Here is a 21,312-nt window from a genome sequence, read left to right on the forward strand (position 1 = left end):
CCAAATCCTGCAAGTGTTGGATGGTGGGTCAAGGCGGGCGGCTCTTGGGGCATGGCTGAGAGCGCTGTTTCATTGTGACATCACAAAGTTACAGAAGTCCTGACGGCTTGTTTTAAGGGTCAGTTTCTGAATACTTTTACACTATTAATATAGAAGCTAGACCCGCTTTATGATCAAATAAAGACATGGACATCTACCTTCATACAATAACTCATTAATGAAGCAAAAATACCAGAATTTCTCTGGTTCTAGTTTGTCAGAAATGGAAACTTAGTGACTGTACGTTGAATACCTTGAATATGTTTTGAACTGCTGGTCAGACAAAAGCAATTTGAAGCCTCTTTTCACATTTTTACATTTCTTTTAAATATGTTCTAAACTAAATGACCAGCTTTAGTTTAAACTGTTAATCCAGAAGTAGTCTACATGTAGTTTTTGCACTCAGACTTTTTTGTTTTCGTCAGTATGAACAGAAAACATTGGATTTCTGTTTTTGGGGGTATTGATGCGACCTACATCAAACCTGGATTATGACTGAATGGTCTCAACAAGTATCGGATGAAATTTCTTCTTCCACACTGAATGAGTCCAACTGACTTTGGTGACCATATGACTTTTCACATGCATCACCAACAGGTCAAAGTTTTCACTCATTCAGCCAAACATCGTAACATCTACTACATAGATTGCCATAAAATTCAGTGCAGACGTGAAGACTTTTGGTGATCCTCCGCTGCCTTTTCCTTCCGGCTCCACCATGAGGTTCACAGTTCTGGTTTTGAGCGAAACATCTCAACAACCATTACGGATTGATATTTGGTTCAGACGGCCGCACACTCTGGTCTTGTTGAGTGCTAATAAGTATTGATTGTGAGAGTGGGACAACAGTGGGACAAAATGAGGAAGAGATACCACTTTATTAGATTCGGGGGTGATGAAGACACACAAACAAAATCTGCACAAAATGAAAGTTCATAACAGACGGGGGACGGCTTTTGTTATTGCTCCTCTGTCCAACGTCGCTGTCAGATAACATTGGTATCATACAGCGGAATAGATGCAGCCAGTCATCCAGTAAAATCAGATAAAAGCCGAAATGAGCAGGAAGGTTGGTAGTGAGGCCGTTATCTCGTTGTGCTCATAATGAATGAACCAGAGGTTGTTTTGGATCCGTGGCAGACGGAGAGACGGCAGGTGAATTCAAGGTTTTCTGGCAGGATTTTTGGGGGCTGACACACATTTTTCATACAGTGTTCCCAAAACATTTGCTCTGCCAGAAAGAGACCATATTTTATATTATTTAAATGGAAGACACCAAACTGTCCCCGTGACCTACTTTTCACAATCCACTGAGCACATTTTCTCCTCCGCTAAACATTTGGATTCCTTTTTAAAAAAAAATAAAAAGTAAAAAAACACTGGGAACACTGTATATATATATATATGTATATATACATATATATATATTTGGCACTGCTGCTGCTTCCATGTGCACATGTACACACAAACAACCAACTGCAGACACACACACACACACACACGTATCCACACAAAACATCTCCTGTTGCCCTGCCCCTCTCTCTTCCTTTATGCTTTGTGTGTGTGTGTGTGTGTGTGTGTGTGGAAGAATGCCCACGACCCCCACCACCATCATTACCCCCAGGGCCCTTGGGCATTCATCACCGTGTGTACCCCCCCATTTACCCCTAAAACACCCCCCCCCCCCCAACACACACACACACACCACTCTCCTTTTCATCCAGACACCCTCCCATGCTCCTCCCCCCTTCCCCCCCCCTCCCCCCTTTTGTTTGTGTCTCTGTGTCACACCATTAAACAAAGCTGGTTGTTTTGACGGCGTCAAACAACACACTTAATTTTATTTATTTTTTTGACATAATCTCAAACTGCCTCATCCTGTCCGCCGCTCACAGAGAGAGACGAAGTTAAGCTCCTGCGAAACAGAGCGATCTCCCCTGGGAAAAAAACCCCCCCAAAAAACAGAGAAGTGGCCAGAGTGTGTGCACTCCCATTGAGATCCAACACTTTCAGATGAATAGCACATGACGGAAAGCTTTGAGAACAGAGGGAGGGAGCAAGGGAGGGGAGGGAGGTGAGGAGGAGGAGGAGTGGCAAAGTTTTGGGAAAGAGAGAAGGTGGAAGAGACGGCAGGAAATGTAGGAGGAAAAAGTTAAAGTCTGAGAGGAGGAGGAAGAATGAGGGAGTCTTAGGATGGAGGAAAGCAGAAGAGGAGGAGGGATGTGTTCCTAGAAATGGAGAAGGAGGAACAGGGTTAGGGAAAAAGAGGATGGAAGAGGAGAAAAAGATGGAAACATCCTCAAAAAGGTGTCGGCGAAAAGACAAAGACATAGAAATAAGATGAATAAGAAAGGAGGAGGAGGAGGAGGAATGTATTTAAAGGAGAGAGGACAAAAAGTCTGAGGAGGAGAAAGAGGTGGAATAATAAAAACAGGAAAATGTTTTAGGAAAAAGGATGGAGAGAGGAGGAGGAGGCAGGAAGCGTCTTGAGAATGAGGAGGTGGGAGGAGGAATATCTTAGTGGGAAGCAAAGTAAGGATGGAGGGAGCAGGAGGAAAGCTGCAGAGGAGAGGACTAAAAGTTTCTAGGGGGAAAGGAGGTAAAAGGCAAAGTTTTGGGAGATGAAGATAAAAGTATAAGGAGGAAGAGGAGGAGAAACTTCTCTGGGAAAGGGGGAAGGGGACGGAAAGGAAAGGGAAGGGTGGAGAGAAGAGGAGGAAGAAAAGAAAGGAAGGAAGAGGAGAAAGAGGGGAAGAGGAAAAGAGAGTTTAAAAAAAGTATTGGAAAGAGTCCAAAGCAGGTGAGGAAGAGAAATGTCTGGGGAAGAGGAAAGAACAGGAAATTATTTTAATTAAAGGAAAGAGAGAGTGGAGGAGGAGGAGGGAAGGATATAAGGAAAAGTTGTGGGGAAAGGTTTGAAAGGAAAGATTGAGGAAGAGTAGAAGAAGATTTCAGGAAAAGGGAAGGAAGGAGGGGGGAAGCAACTTTGGAAAAGGAGGAAGGGAGGAAGTAAAGGAGGAACAGTTTGATGGAAAAGAAATACGATTTGAGAAAAGAGGGAGGAGGACAAAAAGTTTGAGGAAGAGAAAGAGGTGGACGCTTTGATGGATGAACATAGAACATAGAGAGAGGAGGAAGAGGAGGAACGCTTTAGGGAAGGAAAAAGAGGAAACATATTGGGGAAAGAGGAAAAGTGGGTTAATAAAGTATTGGAAGATGAAGAAATTGAGGAGGAAGAGGAGGAGAAATGTCTGGAAAAAGAAGAGGAAGGAGGACAAAAAGTTTGAGGAAGAGAAGGAGGTGGAGGCTTTGAACGACAAAAAAAAGTAGGAAAAGTTTTAGGAAGGATGGAGGGAGGAGGGGGAAGATGTCTTGGGAAAATAAGGGAGGGAAGGAAGGGAGGAGGGATGAAGAGCATGGGGGGAGGAGGAGGAAGAAGAGGGGGGCGGGGGGACGGGGGCGGGGGGGGCATCAACAATCCTTTTTTTCCCCTCCCCAGATGATGAGAAGGAGAAGGCTGCCGAGCGCGCTGCACTCCGCCGTGCGTCCAAGTGCCCAAAGCACCGATCCTCTCCGAGCCAAACCAAGCCAAGCCGAGCCACGGCGTGCGTCTGCGCCCCCCAAACGCAAACCCCCCCTCCTCCCTGCCTCCACCGCCACTACTACTACCACCACTACCACCACCACCACCACCCCACCCTCGCTTCGCCATCTCCGACCGCTGTTGTAAAGCGATGGAGCCGTAACCAACCTCAGTGTGCTGAACTGAGCCGAGCGTGTGAAGCCGCGGCGGATACGAGGAGACAGCTGAGACCAGGCGGCTATGGAGGAGAAGCGCAGCGAGGCTGGAGTCTAGACTGCACGCAAATCAACTGACCCACTCGTCCGGATTACTTTTTTGCCACATTTTTTGAACTCTACTGCCACTGTTAGAACAGGGACTTTATATATATATATTTTCCCACCCGATCATCTTAGGCTACCACTGCTCGGCGAGGATGCAGGGGAAGGAGGCGAGCTTTTGCACGGGATGCTGGAGACTAACGCTGCTGTCGTGCGTCCTGGCTCTGCACTTGATCCCGCCGGCTGTCCACGGTAAGAAGCTGCCCTTCAGCTGTGCACTTGCATCATGCAAAAGCGTCCACATATTAATGTTTTTTTGCTGCTGCAGCAGCAGCAGCAGCAGCAGCAGCTTGTCCTCTCTGTGGATCCACGGTACCTAAACACACTCCCACAGGGCAGCCAGAAAGGAGGTCAGTGAGGCTCGGATTGTGGGTTAGGAAGCACTCAGCACTCTGCTAGTATTAAAAGTCTATTGGTTAGAACAATTAGGAGACATTATTCTTAACACCTTGCTGATCTTGACATTTCCTTGTCAATGCAAATCAAAATAAATTAAATTTTGCAGAATCTGTCATCAAATAAATGTAGGTAATGCACATTTTGATGCACACTACAGCAAATATCTTCTTGATATCACTCTGCAGGAGTATCATAGAAATTACCAAATTTCAAATCTATTTTATTTGGATGCTCATGTCATGATTAAACCACTGAAGGCTCATTATTGAACACCATGTCCCTGCAGGGACATTGTAGAGATGCCTTAGGAGGCAAAAAATGGCAAAACCCAAAATTAGGTCACGATAAAGACACAATTAGACAATCTAAATCCTTATGAATATTACAGAGACACCAGAGGGGAGGTAACAATGGGGTCAGCACAAACCCTTCGGACACCATAGACACATTGAAAGACATGATATTAGGACATTAATTAAAACATTTTTGAGATCCCTCATAGGGAGTCTATGTAAGGAGTAATGTTGTAAATGGAGATAATTAATATATGAATATGCAATAAGGTCACAATCAGCTCAGTGCTCAGACATTGTAAGTGATTATATAGGATGGGAGGGTTTTAAAAAATATATATCATTTTAGGACATGATAGAAGCATCTTAGGAGGCAACCACAGCAAGAAACCAGGTCAGTAAATCAACACTTGCAGCGGTGCGGACTCACTCTGAGACGCTGCAGGAATATTAGAGGAGAAATGATGGAGATTTGTGACAGTGACAGCGTCCAGCCGATGCTGGAAACCGGTCCGGATCCCTGGAGGCGCACTGGCACTACAGCGACACAAAGGCGAGGATTAGGGCTGGAGGGGGAGGGGGGGGGTGGGGGGGGGAGTAGGGGGGAGGGAGGGGGGGCAGGATGAATAATTCATGAAGGGATCTAAACGGACATTCTGATACACAGAGAGGAAAAAAAAACAGTCGAGTAAACATTAAAAAAAGGGACACGGAGGCTCTCTCTCTCTCTCTCTCTCTGTGTCTCTCTGTGTCTCTTTGTCTGAGATTCATTGCGCATGGCGGGCTACATTACTGTCAGATTAATAATGCAGGAGCGTGCACGAGATGAAATCGCCCTGGCGTTATAATCTAATATAATCTGGCTGATTCTTTTCATCGCTCTGGCTCAAACTCACCGGCTGTGATGTGATTGCAAACTGGAGTCCAAAAACAATGATGTTTTTTTTTTTATTATTTTTTTTAATGTGTGTGTTTTATTTGGAGCTGAAAAACAAATCTCACATCAGTGGAACATCCAGGAGCAGTGATCTCTGTCAGCTGCACATCGGAGCCTCCTGGCCCAGTCATCAGGCTTCGCTCCATTCCCCCTCTGAAATGTAATGGATATTTATGTTGATGTGTTTTATTTTATTTTATTTTTTTTTTAAGTGGCAGGTGCATTTCTCCCTCCTCTGCTCTCTAATGCCTCGCAGGAATGTGAGATATGAGCTCATCTAACCAGTTTGAAAGGATCTGTGCAGACGGTGCGATGAGTCTGAATATGAGATAATTGTGAGGAATATTTGGCCTCAGCTCTCTTAAAGGAGAAATTCAGACTTTGGGAAATTTGCCAGTTTCCCTCTTTGAGAGTTAAACGAGAAGATCAATACCACCCTCCTGGCTAATATAAAGCTACTGCCAGCGGGGGGGTTGTGTTAGCTTAGCACAATAACTGGCTGCAGGGGGAAACAGCTAGTAATACCTGCGCCTCTACAGCTCGCTTAATAACACTTCACATCTGCACTGAAACCAAAGTGTTTGCACCGGTTGCATTGCATCCTCATGCACACGACAGGTAACTAAAAACCTACACAGACTTAAAGATGAGAGTTTGGGAATGTTGGCTTTGTGCTGGACCAGAGTTCAGGGGTCAAATGCCTCTGCATAGTCTTATCTAATGAGCTGCCCTTGAGCAAAGCACATCACTGCGATTTTCTTCTACCAGTTTCAGCCACAAGTCTGATTTGTTAAAAAATATATGTAATGTTTTATTTTTGAAGTAAGACAGAATAATGTAAGTTGCTGAACTGGACAACATCTGCAAGGCAACATCTGTAGCGTAAAACTGTTGAAATTCACCACATGGGTGCATTTCCCCCCCCCCACTTGTTTTAAGAAAAGAAGAAATGAGGCAGCTCCTCTGTGAGGTTGTCCTGACGGAACATGAACGTCTCACCCAGATTTCAGAGCCGTTCGTCCAGCAGCAGTTGAGATATTTCAGGCAGCGGCACGTGTAGAGCCGCGCCACCAGCAGGATTTACAGCTAAAGATGGAGATTTGGATGTGTGAAGGGATTACTGATGGATACTAAAATAACAGAATGCCGTATGATCACCTGAAACTCAGATTCGAGCACTAATAAGTTTCTGTAACCGTTCATCAGTGCCGCCGCAGCGACTTCCTGTCGGCTCAGACTCAGGTGGATATTCAACAAAAAGAGGTTGGCAGATCTGGTTCAGACCCCCTTAAAACAACCTTGGGCTAAACCTCCCCCTCCCTCCCATACACACACACACACACACACACACATTTTCCCGCTTCACCGGTGAAGTGTGGAGGCGGCAGCTTGCCCCACATCTGTGAACGATGCTCAGACATCCAAGGCCAACTGCCCTGAACTGACAACAGCCGAGCAGAACGCCGTCAGTCATTTCCTGTTCGCTTTTTCTCCGGTGGCCATTTGCAATCATCCTCCTCCTACTCCTCCTCCTTCTGTGTGTTTAATACTGATAATATGCCGCCGTCTCTCCCCTCCCCCCAACGCACAGTTTAACTGGTAGAAAGGTGGTTGATGGGGGCAACGGTTTCTGGTTCTTGCGAGGATGTTCAGCCGCTCCCTTCACCCTCCTGCCCTGCTGACACATATCTGCTAGCTGACAGATTATCTTTGATGTGCAGTGGGTCAATCTTCAAGCCAAATCCTCCCTCCATGACTCCACTAACCTGATCCAGCCTCGTTTTTATCACAGTGTGATAGAAATCCCCCCCGCTCCCCCTCAATCCTCCCCAATAAAATCACCTATAGTTTTTGATTATTGGTGTGGTGAACAATGGCTTTCCTCCTGTTCTCTCCTCTCGCATCTCCCTTTTCTCTGGTCTCCATGGAAACCACACACATCCGTTGACATGACGCCGGCTGGCAGCCCAGTGTGTTCACATGGCCGCCATAATGTGTTCGCGCTTTGAATTTTATTAAGGCTCGAAATGTTGGTCGGATTTTTGGCGCACGCTGACGCCTCTTGCTAAGTCTGGTGGCTCAACGCCTACTGACCGTGCATGAGTGTGTGTGTGTGTGTGTGTGTGTGTGTGTGTGTGTGTGTGTGTGCGCGAGTCCAGATCTCATTGGCAATGGGTGTAGTCCATCATTACCAGCTATAATTTGTAGATGATATCATCATTTGTAGTGGCGTATTCATTATTTCGGCGTAATGATTTCATGCACGGTGTGTTTGATTTGCAGCAGATGAACTGTTGGCTCTGCAAACATCAGTTTTTTTTTTGTTTTTTTTGGAAGCTGCAGCATTTTTAGACAAAGTCTTACTCGCTGTGTGTCACCGCAGATCATTTACAGTCTGTCTTGATGATATTTTGGGAGCAGTCACGTTCAGAGGCAGCTTCAGTTTGCATGATGTTTTTAAATCTTGTTCAGAGGAAGTAGAGCAGGGATTTCTAGTCCGACTTACAAAGGAGAAAGAAAAGTCAAAACTCCAGCAACACTTATACACAGTTGTGCTTCTGTGTGCAATTGGCGTTTGATGCTTTTAGTAATGGAAAGTAAAGTAATGGACACGCGGGAGCGCTCGTCAAAATGTCAGACCGCTGAAGCCACGACGGGCCCAGTTATCAGAGTGATTAGCAGTAGCATGTGATCATGTTATAAGACCGCAGTGATGTCCATTTTGTCCTTCTTGAGTCAGTAGTCACATAAATTTAGCTCACATTGCCTGGTTTCCACCTCCGCTGCTTCTCTCCGTTTCTTCTCGTTGCAAACGGAGCGCCTTCCATCTCTTTTTTGGCCGTTTCTCAAAAACATAAACAGAAGCCGCTCCTCCTCATTTGTGGCGTTTGATAGACTAAAGAAGTAATCGCTAATGAAAACAGTCTCTGGTTGCAGCCACAGTCTCCCTCTGTTCTCCCGGGGGAACGGGCAGGGACACAAACTTTTCTCTCAGCACTAAACTGGGATCAGCGGTGGCTATTAGGTCTCTCATCCAGATAAATCTGTTTGTTGGGAAACTAAATGATCCTAATCTCATTTGTTATATCCGCCCACCTGGATCTGCCTGCGGGCCAACATTAGCATACGTAGGTGGCCACAGGCTTGACCCGACCAGCTGCTGGCTTCTCTCTGTGTTACTTTGTGTGAGCTCGTGTGAGCGGGGAAGAACTGAACTGTATGTGGGTTTGTGTTTATATTTCAACCCCCTCTGAGGTGCAAATGTCCTCGTAGAACAAAGTAATAACATTTTTGGGAAATGGGCATGAAACGGGAAACACGGGTTAGGTGTTGCATTTGGAAATTATGCAAGAATCAAGTTTGTGTTTCACAGTTTTGAAGTGTGAGGAAACGTCCTGAAACGAGCCGGGAAGGATTTCCTAACAGTTTAACACGAAATAAAAGTGTTTGGATTGAAATACTGACGACTAGAACTGTTGTTGTGTTTTGCGACAGGCGTGCCGCACCTTGGTTGTCACGGTTACAGTAATAAACATGCGGACTGTGCAGACAGCGGCGTTCATTGCAGTGGTTGCTGTAATAACAGTCATGGCTCGGTCAGGTTCAGGAAAAGATCGCGATTTGGGTTAAAATAAGTACTTCCTCAACATTAGACGATCTCCGTCGTCATGGTTACAATACAAACTGCTAGTTTCCCATGGGAATCGAACACCGCTCTCCTGTGTCATATTCATCCATCCACCACAACCTCCTCCTGACACGGACTTTGTCTCTATTTCTACTACGTCACTACGCACTTTTTGCTCCTGTCATAATATCTACGGCCGCTAGATGTCGCCTAGCAACAAAACGTAACTATGGGTCATAATAACCTGCTGCACAGGACTTCACGAATCTTCACTCACTGTAGCTCTGAATGTAATTCTGTTATTGTTTTATTTTGTTCCGTCAAAATTGTTTCAAACAACAGTGACAAAAAACAAAACAAAAACAAGGATGAAATGAGATTTTCTTCTTTGAGATTTTTCTTTCCTGTCATGAACTTTAACATCTTTTTCATCTCAGAGCTTCTCTCCCAGTTTCTAAAATGATTCAAACTGTGCTGGGTTGCATTGGGATGTTTTAGTGTCCCATTATGGTCCACGCTGTGTGACCAACACACTGGATTATTTGTTTATTTTACTTACTATTACTTTGAAATTACTTCCTGTCTTTGTCCAGTTTCCCTCGTGCCCCGCCCTAATGTGTTTCACCTGTGTCCAATCATCCCTGCCTCCCTTGTGTATTGAAGTCTGTCTTTCCCTGTCAGTCTGTTATTGCTGCTGCTGTCTGTCCTCTGTTGCTCCGTGTCTCCTCCGGCTCCCGTGTGTTTGGACTTTAGATTCTTTGCACCCCTGATTTGGATTCTGATTCACCTGCCAGTAAGAATCTGTGTTTGTGTTTAATGAATCTATGAACTGCACCAGCTCTGCTCATGGGCCTCGTCTCTGCATTTGTATCTAGAGATCCTAAATCCATGACAGAGCGTGTGCCCTTGATTAACTAATTGATTTCCTTTGATAATTAAAATATTCAGTCGTTAAGGATGAAAACACAGCAAAGCCTCTTTGTGCTCGTCCAAGACGGACAACAAGACCTTGTAGGAAGATTATTTCACTGCGCTGCAGCAGAGGGAGTTAAAATAATCTGTTTTCACTGAGCAACCTCTTAAAATTTAAACAATCTTTTGCGCTACATCTTGTTAAATATTGAGGAGTATGAATAATTTGCCTGTTGGATCACTAACTAACAAAGGCTACTCACCTCGGTCATCCCCAGGAAATATGTTCATATTGCCTGATCGTCACAATTCACATCAATTGCTAGCGTTCGGTGCCAGCAGGGAGGGGTGCGGCCTTCATGTAGCAGGGTGGAGGTCTTAACCAAGTGCTGTAGTTACCTAAACATAACTTTAACCTCAGCTTATCTGCCACGATCTTTCCCTCACCATCACCAGACCGGCCGAGATCTCAGAGAAAAGAGCCGAGGAAGCATCAGTGGCAGCTCGGCTCGCAGCCTCTCCGACACGTCCTGCGTCCCCCGAACAGCATCGAAGAAACACTGATTTTTAACGTGAAACTGCTTCATTCAGTGTTTTTACCGTTTTTAATTACTTGGTCTGTTGGTTTCGGAGAAGAGAAGACCTCTGCGGATAATTCTTATATCGCCAAAACCTCCTGAAGGATTGTCACTGAAAGAATCCCGACTGGTAAAAGCGAAACCCCTAGCGGCCAAAAATTACACGTTATGCATTTAAGGTTTTTCCCGGATTTCAAAAAAAACACTATGTGATGTTTAAATGTGCATGCACAATAAAAATATGTGACTTACTGAATCAGAACCAGGATACTAGCGTGCATTTAAACAGGAGCTGGTGGCTACAGCTGCCTGTGATGCTGTTTTTGGTCTTTTCCAACCCTGACGTGAATAAAATCCCTGGGGAAACTGTTTCCGCCGCTAAGATTTGCATAAAAATCATCATCCACAGTGTCACTGAAGAAGTGAGTGTCCCTCTGTGCCGGTGTTTCTCCCCCCATGTCGCCGTCCTTGTCCGCGTCCAGGTGTTTGTTCGCCGCAGCTCTGACTCACAGGTGTGACAGTTGTTTGGGATGTCATTGCCGTCGCCCTTGGTGGGAAGTTTGCGGTGCAGGTGGAGAAGGTCGTCAAACAACCCGAACAAAGTTTCTGACGATGTCGGGTTCTTCTGTCCTTCCCGCTCAAAGACAAAACAATTAGGAAACAGTATGTGTGCTTTTTTTAATTTTTTTTTGCAGTGCTGAGTTGGCGTTGTTCTCAAACGCTGCCCTTGAACAGTAATTTACATGTTTGTGTGTGTGTGTTCATGTAGGCAGCGTGTGTGTGTGTGTAAAATAAAAGGTGGGAAAAGATGGAAGGTGGAACAAGAGCGTATCTTTTGGTGTGTGTGCGTAGGCTTGCACCTGTCTCTCTGCCGTAATGTGAGCTACAGTGCGTTTGCTCTGGGTGTTCGTTGGTGTGTTACGTGGGTGCGAGACTGTCTGTGTGTCACTGTGTGTCCTTCCTGAAGCGAGTCATCGAGTTCATCCCACCACCCCCCCATCCCCCGCTCCCCCTCCTCTCTCCGTCTGACCGCACGTGCTCCTCGCTCCTCTGCTGCAGACTGTCATATTAGCATTCAGTCCGCCCATCACAACCCTCTGTGAGCACACACACACGTGCACAAATACACACACACACACACCTGTCATGGCAGCACACCAGGTTCAGCAGGAAGACAGATAATTAGACAAGTGGGTTTATTTGATTTGTCTGATGCTGTTTTCTCAGGTGTTGGGCTTCACAGTTTATGTTCAGACCGACAGAACAGAACCGAGTAAAACAGAGGAAAGACGGATAGAGCTGATTTTCTGTTTGGACTGATCAGGTAAAACAGGGGATTTGAAGATGTTACCTCAGGCTTTGGGAGACTGACGGTTTTCTGGTATTTCATGCACTAAATGATTCATTGATTATTAAAATATTCATCAGTTGAAGCTCTAAAGACACAGACAAACCATAAATATAACTCAGTAAGAATGATAAACACGTCATCAGAAATGAGCTGTGTTTTTGCAGAAGTTCACGGGTGCTGAGATAAAACAAGATGAAACACAAAACATGTTAGAAATAATTCAAGTAGAAAGGTTTTTCATGTCGATTTCCACACCCAGTCTTAATAATGCCAATTTCATCAAATCCATTTCATCAAGAAGAAAATTAAAATACACATTATGTCACAAATTATAGTTTTATTTTTTATACCTGATCCCTTTAAACACTCAAACATGTTCGTGTAAATAATCAGCCAATCACCAACATTATTAGATATTGGTCCAAGCATGCTGCATGCCTATTGGCTCACAGACGCTGATGAGATTTACTCATTTTACTCCCCAGGTATCGAATGACGAGGCATTTTTTCGATCCTCAATCGTATCAAACCAAATTTGGTCGGTCCATAACAATAGTTATAAAAGTTCAATGCCCAGCTCTATGTGTGTGTCACACCCCCCAAAAGATTGTGGTTAATGCAGCAACAAAAACAATTTCCAGTTCCCTGCATGAAAGTCTGATGTCCCGCAGGTCCATCCCCCACCTTGACCACCCCACCCCCCATTTATTTCCTTGCTACATGAAGCACAAACTGGATGTAAATCATGAGAATCCTCCAACATGAACATGATTTCTAATCTTCTAAAGTGGGCTCCACCCAAAAGCTGTCGGATGCTGACCTCCGTAGTTCAGAGAAAAACATAATTAGTTTCTGATTGTGCACCAGAGTTTCTCTGAATGGTTGAGCAGAAGAGAGTGTTTAAAAATATATGTGTATTTTCACTTGGATACATGTATTATTAATTTTCATCTGTCCGATGTTTATCTGCTCATGTCCAAAATAAATATACTGACAATTTCAAAATAAAAGCTGAAAACGATGAGTGCAACGTAAAGTGTACACGACAAATTTCATTTAATTTTCATGAACAATTTTAGTCAAACTCAACACTTATTTGGAAAGATTGTGTGTGTGTGTGTGTGTTTGTGTGTGTGTGTGTGTGTGTGTGTGTGTGTGTGTGTGTGTGGAAAACAGACACATATGCAGATGCACACACATGCATACAGGCTTACACAACTTGAATTTTAATTGACTGTTCAGAATCAGGTCACAAGGGACGAGAAAAACTTTAGATGCAGATGCATATATGCACACATACAATATGCATGCACTTACTTGTGTATGCACGCACACACGCGCGCGCACACACAGACACACACACCTGTCAAATTTAATTGGACTGGCCACTTTAACGTCAGGATGTAAAGAGGTAAATGGAAAAACCGTGTGTGTGTAAAAGTATGAATCTTAAGCGCATGGCCTCATACATGTGCATGCATGCCCACGTGTACACTGACTCACACACACACACACATAGAAAGCAGTATCACATTTCTCAGTTTCATAAAGCCACAGTTACAGAGATAATCACATTATTATTAGGTGTGTGTGTGTGTGTGTGTCAACGTACTCTAATGTGTGTTAAATGTGCGTGGATGCAGATCTTGTCGGGTTTGTAGCGCCGCAGCGACTCTAGCGAGGCCGAGACCGTTTCCATGGCAACACATCCTTCCTCAATCCCACCACCTGTGGAGTCATAAATGAAAGGATTTATGTGATGGAAGGAGGAAAGAAAGAAGAGAGACAGACAGAGAGAGACGGACAAATGCTTGTAGAAAGAGGAGAGAAAGACGGAGAGGAAGGATTTATTCGACGAAGTGAGGGATGAAAAAATGAAATTATATGAAATAAGACGTGGGAGATGAAGAGGAGACAGGAAGATGGAGTGAACAATAACGTAAAAAAGATGAGTGAAAGAGAAATCGATGCAGAGGTTTTCAATTAGAGGCGAATGTGGAGCTGTGCATTTCCTCCTTATATCGATATTAATGAGCAGCATTGAGTTGTGTAAAGATAAAAAAGCCTCATGTCTTATTCATCAGAGTGAATGAGTGTGGGAACGGGAAAAGAGACGAGGCGCGTGTGTGTGTGTTCGTGTGTGTGTGTGTGTGTGTGTGTGTGTTTTCCTCCCGAGGTTCAGGTATTTGATGCTGAAATCAATGGGAATGAGTTAAAGAGGCTCTCACTCTCTCTGCGCTTCATCTGTCTAATCTGTGGTTCCCTCAGTGCGGCCATTTTTATTAACACTGATAAGATTTTCCCTCCGGTGAGTTTAATGCCCACACAGTCAGAAAACACAGAAACCCCTCTTCTCTTTCTTTCTTGGTTTTGTTTCGAGTCATTTTGCGAAAACTGGGGTGTTTTTTTTTCTTCCAGTTTTCGCAAAAGTGAAATGGAAACACTTTTTTTTTTTCTCGCCTTCGAGTCGTGGCGGCAGTTCTGACCCGAGAGGCAGACTGCTGGAAATCTGTCGCCGTAGCTTTATTTATCACTCAACGGAAACACAGACGCTTCGTGAAAAAAATTTGCTTCTGTTTTGCGTAAAACTTGAATGGAAACCCGGCTACTGATTAAAACCACGAACACCCAACCGCCGTTGCTGCTGCTGTTGTTTTCCTTCAGTTTCTCTCCTGTTTCCTTTTCGTCCTTGTTGGTTCGGTCAATGTTGATCAGGTGAAGATTTAAACTGTGATCAATACGATGTTTGTTGACGTGCATTTGTGTTTTAGACTCAGTTGTTATTTTCATTTACGCTGTTTTTCAACAGCCGTGCACCAAATGTTTTGCACCAAGTGTTTACGTTGTTTCCGCTGAATTTATTTGCGGTTGTGCCGTGTATAATATTTACCATGTGGTGACTGGATACGGGACGGTCGCTGGTGTCGACCCGCTTCAGCACAAACTGTCTCGTCTGTCCCCTCACGACTTAGATTTTGTCAGCAACAGACTCTTATCAGGGTTCATTCAAATCCTCAGAGAAGAAAATGTGAGTTGCGAGTTTGCACTGACTCTGTTATAATGGGATATCACATGTTGTGTAATTAGTCTCATTAAAAACACTTTCATGGAGATTTCACCATCAACAACATTGAACATATTGTTCTTACAGGAGCCTGTAAGCTTTTGTTTGTTTGCCAGCCAGTGTCCAACCTTTCCCCTTCTCCCTCCCGTCTGGGTCACCAAACTGGCTGGCGGGCCCTAACTGTCAGAACCAATCAGCTTTCTCTTTACAGTCTGTCACAGCCAATCAGACTCCTCCGGGTCTGTGGGTGGTTTAGTGGCTTCCCCTCTCCAAACTGATCTGGGTTAAACAAAAGGCGAAGCCTGAGGGTCGGCGGCTCGCCAACACAGGCTAACAGCACTTGGCCCCGAGGCACCATCACCCCCAAACAAACAGTCTGACACACACACACACACACACACACACACACACACACACACAGACGAGCCAAACTCTTCTCATTATGACCATCCACACCCTTCACCAGAGGAGTTGGAAGCCACCCCAATTACCAGTGGGTTCTACTGGCAGAGAAACAACACACACACACACACACACAATCAATGTCACGGACATAAACAAATTCACTGACATGCTGTGTGAAGAGTCTCCTTATGTAATACTGTTTCATTATCTCATCTAATTTGAGAGGGAAACCAACAAAGGCTCCTTTATTCTGTCGCTTTGGTCTCATCTGGGTCTCAGTTGGTCCGTCCAGGACCCAGACTGAGTCTGAAACCCCGAACCAACTTGTCCTGACTCGACCCGACCCTGACCCCGCCAGCTGATGTCTGGTCCGTCCGGTCTGCGGCTCTAATTGGTCAAAAGACGCTGTTGGTTTAGCTTAGCTTGCACTTTCGATGTACTTTGCTTATTGCTGATTCATGCCCCACGAAATATTTCCACCTTATCAAACTAATTTGTCTTTTATTGAACCCCAGACTGTTATCATCTTTATGAGACTCAGGGAAGCTGCCAGTGGGGTGAGATAAGTGTCTGATAAAAACCAGCGTGTACTAAACAATGAAGTTTAGTTGTCAGCCACCAGCGCTAACAGCTAACAGCTAACAGAACAACTGTTCAAACCACAGGTCTCAAGTTTTTGTGAAAAAAAAATGGGGGCCCCTGAATTGGGACACGGCTAATCTCTCATGGTGAAATTAGTATCTGTTCTGGAGCTTTCGACCACATCTCAAGATCTTCATCAGCAGATGGATGTTTGCTGAGTTGTCATGGAGTTGTTCATTCATTGTTGTCCGTTTTGGTTTATAAATATCACGGAGATGATCTTGTATCCCGTGTCTTCAGATGATCTGAAGCTCCAGAGCAGCTACTAAATGGACATTATGATGGTCTTGTTTTCTCAGCTGCGGTTTCCAAAGTCAAGAGTGAATTTAGGACTCATTCTCTCTCTCAAAATATTAAACAAAATCCCAAAAATTTAACAGTCCTTGTTCACTGCTGTCCTAATGTGACACCCTAACTTTATGATGCCAGGGCGATATTGAACAACTAATCTGTTTATCTCTACAAAAGTTTCAGTCAGTCAGTCTTGCATTGAAACCAGACACATCAGAAAGTGTTTTCTGAGACTGTATCACCACAGCCCACAGGTGTACAGTGTTCTCCTCAAACCAGCAGCGAGCCTTTTGTGAATTATCTGATGAGTCAGTTTCATAACACACGGGACCTTGAATTGATTTTAAAACCTCGCTGTGCAGTAGAAAAACACAAGAGGAAGAAGAGGAAACAAAGCTGTCGTTCGCCGGTGTGATGCGAAGTTTACTTTCTCGAGGTTGCCACAGAGTCGTCACGCAGCCCCCAAACCAGCCGTCCGTCAAAAAGCTTCTCCCTCATTAATCCAATTAGGCTAACGAGGCGGTGAAAGGGAGACATCTCCACTTAATTGGAGCTCAGTCCAGAGATGCACAGTAAAGACTCTGGCAGACTGACTCCACTGAGGTTTCCTACGGCAACGGAGCTCTGATAGTTTGCGTGTGTTATAATATGTGTGGATGTGCCCATGTGCGTTAGGAAAGTGTACGTCCTCTTAATTACTGTTTCAAAAGAAAAGCCAGGACAGTGAGACAGACAACCTCTGTAACTCATGATTGTAATTTGTAGATTGCTCCTGACTTTGGAAATGTAGCGTCACTGTTGGCGATGTCGGTTTTGCAGGTATTTGGACATAAACCAAAGTACTGGACAAATTAAATTTCAACCCGATGATGGTAGTGGATGAAAGGTCAGAGGAACACCAGAGTGATAACAGCTTATCTTCAGGGAGACATGAATATTTTAATCAGGAGAGACTCACACGAGGAACAAAAGAGTTTTGACACTGGTGTCGAAATGTTCACGGTGCTGAAATGACAACAGAGAGAGAGAGAGAGAGAGAGAGAGAACACCTTAAAGTTTCACAGCGTATGAGTAATTGGCTAAAGGCCAGCGTGTCAGGTTGTGATTGGACGAAGACGTGAATGAGTAGGTTGAGCTTAGAGATAACAGGAAACGCTGCTTATGATGAGATTCGCTAAACTTCCTTGGTACCAAATTTTCACGGTAATCCATCAAATAGTTGAGACATTTGTCTAAAAACCAGCCTCATGGAGGCAATAGAGGAAAAGTCAGGGGATCATTAAACTCGCAGAGATTCATCCTTTGGCCGGCATGACTGTTAGTGCAAAATTTCAGCTAGCGTGGCTAACAGTGACCCGGATGGAGATCAGGGTTGAGAGCGGGACTTTTGTTTTGTTTCATCCGTGTCAATGTGATGTCCGGTACCTTCGGATACGCCACGTAGTCACTCCGATCGCAGACAGATGACGACTTGAATTGAGAAGTCGTCCAATCTCTCTCTTTGTTTTCAGATGTTTGAATTTTTCCTTCTTGTACTCGGAGACTTTCTGGTGAAAGATTTAGTTTGCTCGACAGGTGACTCACCCTCAGCAGCGGGCGTGTTTCTGCTCACTTGTTCCACCCTGGCTACACCCTCGTTCATCCGCATTCTGGCTCTTTGGACTGCGAGTCGATGCCAACGATGAAGCAATGGTAAAGTCCGGGCTTCGTAATTGTCTCGTCAATAACCCGAGGCTCGTGTCACAGTTTGTGGTAACAAGCTGACAGGTGCTGGGAGATGTTTCTCCACACAGTGTTGAAGGGCTTCATCACGCTTGTCACCGGTCTCATATATCGTCCCTCACTTCCAGACGTCCTGAAAGCTCCTGAAGCCTCTGATGAATTCAGTGTTTCTTATAATACTTTAAAAAAAAATCCTGTTGCTGATTCAAATAGTTCCATTTAGTTCACTTCAAACATTCGATGTAAATAAGGGTGTAGTTTGTTCGAGCCCGCCTTGAGTCCGGTTCTGCTCGAGGTTTCTGCCTCTTGAAAGGAAGTTTTTTGTCGCCAAGTGGTCGCTCATGGTGATTGGGTCTCTGTAAATAATATTATAAAGAGAAGGTCTAGACCTGCTCTATATGAAAAGTGCCTTGAGGTAACTTCTGGTTGTGATTTCTTACTATATGACATGACTAGTTTTTACAAGTAATCGCACCTTTTTCAAGCGTGCAGCAGTAAGTGAATCTACTCTGTCGATAACACTGTGACTTTATGGTGCCGCCTCTGACTGATGGTTCAGACTTTTTTCTGGTTTGAACTGTTTCATTCAGTTCAGTACAAAACAGACTGAAGTATCACATGACGTTACATGCTTTTAATGATCATAACCATCCCAGGACTGAGAAACCTGGAGCTCTCAAACAGAAAACGGGAAACTGTAGCGTGTAAACCGCCTCGTGTGCAGGTGTGTCATCAGGAATTGGTCAGTAAAACAGAAAGTATGATGTCATGATGATCAACGTGCTGAAGTAATGTCTGACTTTGAGCATAAACTCTAATGTTATTGTTCTTTTTTTTTCGTCGCTGGTGATAAATCCAGCTGGCGAGGTGACTGGGTGCAGCAGCGAGTGGCTGCCGTGTTGAGGAACGAAAAGACCTGCACCAGAATGGCGAGGTTTTTCTCTTCGTCCCATGTCCACAAATCTACCTCGGCGTCAAAGATTTGTTGGTTCATGTTCTAAAAAAAAAAAAAAAACCTGGAGATCAGTCACTGACGCTGACTCAGCACGTCCGCAGGTCACAGTTGACTCATGCAAACAAGCACAAACCAGGCTGGAGCGGCAGCATCCTCCTGTGACGGGACCTGGCTGAGGCAGTGTGAGATTTCTCTGTAAAATGTTTCCCGAGCGGCGACACACAGACTGACAGAGTGAGAGTAAAAGTTTTTCAAAGACCCAAGTCGACTCTTCTCTCTCTCTCTCTCTCTCTCCCTCTTTGTCACTCTCACTGTCTTTTCCTCCGTCTCTCTCCATCCCTCGCTCTGTCACATCCTCCTCTTCCTTCCCCTGGCTCTGTCTCTTTCTTCTCTCTTCTGTCATGTCACGCTGTCCCTCGTTACCAACTCTCCTCACACCCCCCCCACCCCCACCCCCCCCTGTCACTCTGTCTCTGGTTGTGTGGCGGCCATTACTGTCTGTTCTCCAGACTGTACAGTTTGTATTCATCAGGGTTGTTGCAGCAGCAGCAGGATGAAGAGGAGGAGGAGGTGGAGGAGGAGATGGTTGTGTTGAAGGGAGATTCACCTAAACACAGATCTTAGCTGGACAAACTGTCACTTAACGAGTGTGCTGCTGTCATGTGTGTGTGTGTGTGTGTGTGTGTGTGTGTTTGACAAAGAGCATGAAGGCGATTGTTTTATGTGTGCAAAAGAACGAGGCGGTTTACAATCTTAAATCCTAATTTCCTGGAGAACATCAAGCATTTAGTGCGTAAAATGCTTTTGTACAGTTATAGTAAAGCCGTTTATTTTTATATTTATTTTTTGTATGTGTGTGTGTATGGGAGCATGGTTTTGGCATATTATCCCGTGGTGTTCGGTTGATGTGTTAAACAGCAGTGGATTGTGGGACTGCTGGAAGGATTAGCCCCAGAACGACCCCGGCTTCAAAAGACGCAGCTCGCTGCTGCTGCTGCGGCGCCAGAAAACAAAACCTCGAAATAAACCGCAGCCCTCCACCTGTCAGACGCCTCGTGGCTACGATGACAGACTCGCACCTAATGATGACAGAGAGGTGCGGATGATCCGTACGCATCGCTTTTATTTTGATTCGGTGAATCTGTTGATTCCTGTTTATTCAGGGAAAGATTTTCTTGTGGCGTCCTGCTCGCACGTTCACAACTGTATGATCCTCTTTACCGGTTCGTGGGTCATCGATGAGCAGCGATGGTGAAACGTCTTACTCAAGAGACTGTGAGGGAGTAACATTCAGACTTTCACAAAGCCAGATGCAGCAGCAGCAGCAGAAGTTGTTGTCATAGTGTGTCATCGCACTGAGGAGCAGAACTAATTTCCTTAAAATGGGAAAGAGAAGCCGAGCCAATACCTCACAAGCAGACGCATGGCAACGTCCCCGGTTCACGTCTTTTTCCTTTTTCTCCCTCCTCTTATTTCCTGTCACTTGTCCGTCTAATAAAGGCATAAAATACCAACAAGTATCCACCAAAGAAGAAGCAGAGAGAGACATCTGTCCTCTCTGTGTTGCTCTCAGTGGAGCAGAATGTATAGATAACATTATATATATATTGTGTTTGGAGTTATGTATCTTTACAAAAGCTTTTACTGCATTGATCTTACCCCGTTATTGTCATTCTTTCCAACTAAATGTAAAACCTTGAGAAAGTCCTGTGAACCAATTACCTCTGTGCTTTTATTTAACCAGTTAATGTCTTAATTTAACTGTATAATATCTCATGTTTGCAGTTGCTTTCTCTCTCAAAATCACCAATTTGAAAATATTCTTGTGGTTGTGGAAATGTTACGTGTTGTTTTTCCAGGACTAAAAAGTCTTTCTCTAATAAGATTAACAACCGACTAATTATTTATTTAACTAGGATTGAGCAGCCCAGGTGTATTAGGCCGATGAACAAGGCAGATCGTATAAAGATTTCCTGGTTGTTTTGTTGCAGCTTTGAAGTTATTAGATTGTGGCTCGTTTTTATTATTTTGTTCCGTTTATTCCCGTATCAGACGTTATGCAATGCGAGTCATAAAAAGTTTGGTGGAGGTCATGATAAATAATAATAATAATGAACCACTGGGCGTGTAAATGGATCCTCGCTGAGCGTCCAGGAGACATTTAGAGATTAAAACCCCAGAGGGTCGCGATCT

At 44.6% G+C, this 21,312-nt stretch overlaps 1 protein-coding gene across 5 annotated transcripts in view; it reads left to right on the plus strand.

The window, feature by feature from the left end:
• Positions 1 to 3,682: 3,682 nt before the first annotated feature.
• The window catches only part of cspg5 (chondroitin sulfate proteoglycan 5), a 54,309-nt gene continuing 36,679 nt past the window's right edge, over positions 3,683 to 21,312 (plus strand). For all 5 annotated transcript variants that reach the window (XM_022746164.1, XM_022746166.1, XM_022746165.1 and 2 more), the window contains exon 1: positions 3,683 to 4,134. In XM_022746164.1, the coding sequence (XP_022601885.1) occupies positions 4,038 to 4,134 (97 nt within the window). In that variant the 5' untranslated portion in view covers positions 3,683 to 4,037. The remainder of the gene's footprint in view (positions 4,135 to 21,312) is intronic.

This window comes from Seriola dumerili, unplaced genomic scaffold (assembly GCF_002260705.1).
Source record: "Seriola dumerili isolate Sdu_G_001 unplaced genomic scaffold, Sdu_1.0 BDQW01000092.1, whole genome shotgun sequence".
NCBI classification, from domain to species: Eukaryota; Metazoa; Chordata; class Actinopteri; order Carangiformes; family Carangidae; genus Seriola; species Seriola dumerili.